Below are 3,184 nucleotides of genomic sequence, written 5' to 3'. Positions count from 1 at the left end.
TATATTAAAAAAATGTAAAAAATATTAATTAAATATTTCTCATGAAAAAACAACTTGAACATAAAAAATAAACACACGATAAGATTCCATCCACGCTATATAACACAAGAAACGAGAGGTGAAAAGCTTTTATTTTTTTTTCTCCTCATAGCTAGTTCCCACAACATGTATATATGCTAATGTCCCTCCTCTACCTTTTTATTAGCGATGTAAAATCTGAATGCAGAAACTCCATTTTAAGCTTAAATTACCACTCCTGACATCAAGTTTACAGGTTTGTCCTATATGATCTTCTCAACATATCCGTACAAGTTTTGCAAACATGGCAAGGTGTGAGCAAAAGCAATAACAGGAAGCAGGAGGAAAAGCAAAAAAAAACAAACAGAGTCATAGATTATAGAATATAATACCATTTATATGTAAAAATACGTATATTATGAAGGCACTGCTTGGCAAGCTGACACAATTCCTTTTTAGTGCCTGAATGATTTGCCAAAACGAGCATACATAAATATTACTTGACAAATCTGACAGGAACCTTTTTTATTGTCTGAATGATTTGCCAATACCTCAGTATTATTATTATAAAACCCTGAATAAAAGAGAAAAAGAAAGAAAAAAAGTGGAGAAAAGATACATAACTTGATTTCCAAATCAATTCCAGTAGTGCTACTAGTCATAAAGCCTCTCCTATGAAAACTGGATGCCGAGTCACAAACATATTTTACTAGCTACTACTCATGAAACTAATAGCTAGGAAACAAAATCCTTATATTATCCAACAATGCAATCTGACTACCTTATCAATGGCTCCTTAAACCCAACATCCGATATTACACATGCGATGCAACAAATTAATTAACGACACAAAATGAAATACCCTTAGCTAGATGGGAAATTCATTACTCATAGCAAACATACTTTAAGAGATCGTCATCAAGTTGTAATGAGTTATGTAATATACTCATTGATCTTTTTTCTTTTAAAATCCAAATTTCAAATAGCTAGATTACGACAGTAGCTTAATTTTTTCTTACTGATAATTCTCACTTGCACTAGTAGTACTCTCTGGTGGTGCTTGTGGTGGCATCAGTGAAGCAGGATTCTGCTGCTGTGGTGGTCTCTTTCTCTTCTTCTTCTCGTAGCTAATCCCTCTAGCTTTAGACTGCGAGTCCCTAACTTCACGTAGATAAAGCCTAACAGCACGAGCCCCAAAAGGGTTGTTCTCAGGCTTGCCTCCGTGCTCTTCAAAGGCAGCACGTAGACGGCCAATGAGTGCATCGAGGCTTCCCCAGGCCTGGCGGAGCGGGCATGGGCACGGTGCAGGCGGGTTCGGGTGGCCAAAGAAGGGGCAGAGTTGGGTGTGGACTTTGGTTTTTCCAAACTGATCAAGGTAACGCAAGAACTCGAGGACGTGGGCTCCACTGCACCGGGAGAGTGAGAGCGGGGGACGGTGGTTCCGGAGGTATTGCCCAAAGGTGTTCCAGTCTCGCCGCTTCTGGTTCTCATAGCGGCTGAGAGTGGTGGGGGAGGTGGTGGTGGTGATGGAGGAGGAAGAGGAGGGGGAGGCCGTGTTGGTGGTGGCGAGGGGGATTGTGATTATTGGGTTTGTTGCGGCACTGTTGAAATCTTGAACAGAGTCCATGTGTTTAATTTGGCTTAATTTCTAGGCAGCGTTAATCAAGGTCTTTACTAATAACTATCTTGAAGGACTGGAAAAGATGGTGTTTTTTGACTAGAAGATTTCAACAGGAACTTGATGATCCCATGAGAAATATATATAGATAGGTCCACATAGACTAAATTAAGGTATAGTACTGTTAATTCTCACTTCTCAGTGCAAGAAAGAGGTGTGAGATGTGGATGAAGGGGGCTTCAATAAGTGTTGTTGAAATATCAAGAAGATTGATAGCTTAAAAGGGGTTTGGTATGTCAAAGATGTATGAGCTTCGTATATCTAGGGTTCAAGAACGCCATGACTATGAAAACCACTACTCTCCATGAGAGAGCTAGGGAGGAAAGATAGTAGTGGTGAGATTTTGGAGGTGGAGAGGTGATGATATATAGGGTAAAAAAACAGCAGCTACTGATCTTCTAGTGGTTTTGAGGATTCTTTTTTAATCTATTGTTTATCAATCCTAGAAACCTTATGAAAGGCTTATGATGATGGTAGGCTTTTGCTAACTTCGTAATCTGAAGACATCTGTGAATTTCAGCGGATATTTTTCCCTTAAAAGGGCGAAGCAAGTTCCAAACAACCTAGCCAAGCTAGTCCTACAGAGAGAGATGGGTGGGTGGTAAAAGAAAATTGGGTTAAGTGGCAGGAGCCAGTTTTAGGGCTTTTGTGGAAATGTAAAGAGGTTGACAGTGAAAGGCAGAGAAGGAGAGGGAAGAGAGAGGTGGTGGGATGGAGACAGGAAAAAGGCACTGGGTTAAAAATATACAAAGGAATAACATGATTTTGTTTCTTCACACCCTTTTGTATTGATTGACAACACCTTTTTGTCAATGACCATATTGCCCTCCACTGATTTCTTTTCAGGAACATCTTGCATCTCAAATTTTCAAAATTGACAGCATGGGTCCTATATATGTCAACTACAGTTGCTGAGCACAGTGCTTCTACACTGTAGCAGTAAGATCAAGCTTTCTCCCGTTTTTCTTTTTTGAGCAAACCTGCCCGAATCCCTCCTCAATTCATATGGACCTTGCACCGTCGGTCGTGTGGCTTCGCTAAGCACCTCAAGCTAGGCTCGTCAGATCAGCAGTGGCGGAGCCACAATGGATCAAAAGGGGGCAATTGCCCCTTAATTTTTTTTTTATTAAAATATTAACTTGACTCATATGTTAATATATATATATATAAAAGCTCCCCAATTTTTCCCCTTTTCCTTTTTATTAGTTTTTTTCAGCTGTTATTCTGTCTTTTCTATACGCAAATTTCTCATCAATTAATCTTTTGTGCCTTTTAATTTATGCTTTAGGTATTTTTTTTATTTTTTCTATTTATTTTATTGTCTAATTTTAATTTTATTTCTTTATAATTAGTTATTAAAAATATTAGGGTTTATAATAATTTAGAAATTTTGTTATGAATATGTTCAAATATATTCAAAATAAATGTTTAAATATGCTAATTTAATCAATTAAGTGTTTTTTTTTATAAATAAATAAATTAATATTC

At 37.7% G+C, this 3,184-nt stretch overlaps 1 protein-coding gene across 1 annotated transcript; it reads right to left on the bottom strand.

The window, feature by feature from the left end:
* Positions 1-754: 754 nt before the first annotated feature.
* Positions 755-2,428, bottom strand: LOC7467540 (protein LIGHT-DEPENDENT SHORT HYPOCOTYLS 4). The gene has a single exon (XM_002311638.4). The coding sequence runs from the start codon at positions 1,643-1,645 to the stop codon at positions 1,034-1,036; it is 612 nt and encodes a 203-aa protein (XP_002311674.3). The 5' UTR covers positions 1,646-2,428; the 3' UTR covers positions 755-1,033.
* Between the last annotated feature and the right edge of the window lie 756 nt (positions 2,429-3,184).

Source organism: Populus trichocarpa, chromosome 8, assembly GCF_000002775.5.
Source record: "Populus trichocarpa isolate Nisqually-1 chromosome 8, P.trichocarpa_v4.1, whole genome shotgun sequence".
Taxonomy (NCBI): domain Eukaryota; kingdom Viridiplantae; phylum Streptophyta; class Magnoliopsida; order Malpighiales; family Salicaceae; genus Populus; species Populus trichocarpa.
Note: the sequence above shows the minus strand (reverse complement) of the source record. Positions and strands in the feature narration are given on the sequence as shown.

Coding starts and splice junctions, on each gene's coding strand:
- LOC7467540 (XM_002311638.4), bottom strand. CDS start 1,645: ATGGACTCTGTTCAAGATTTCAACAGTGCCGCAACAAACCCAATAATC.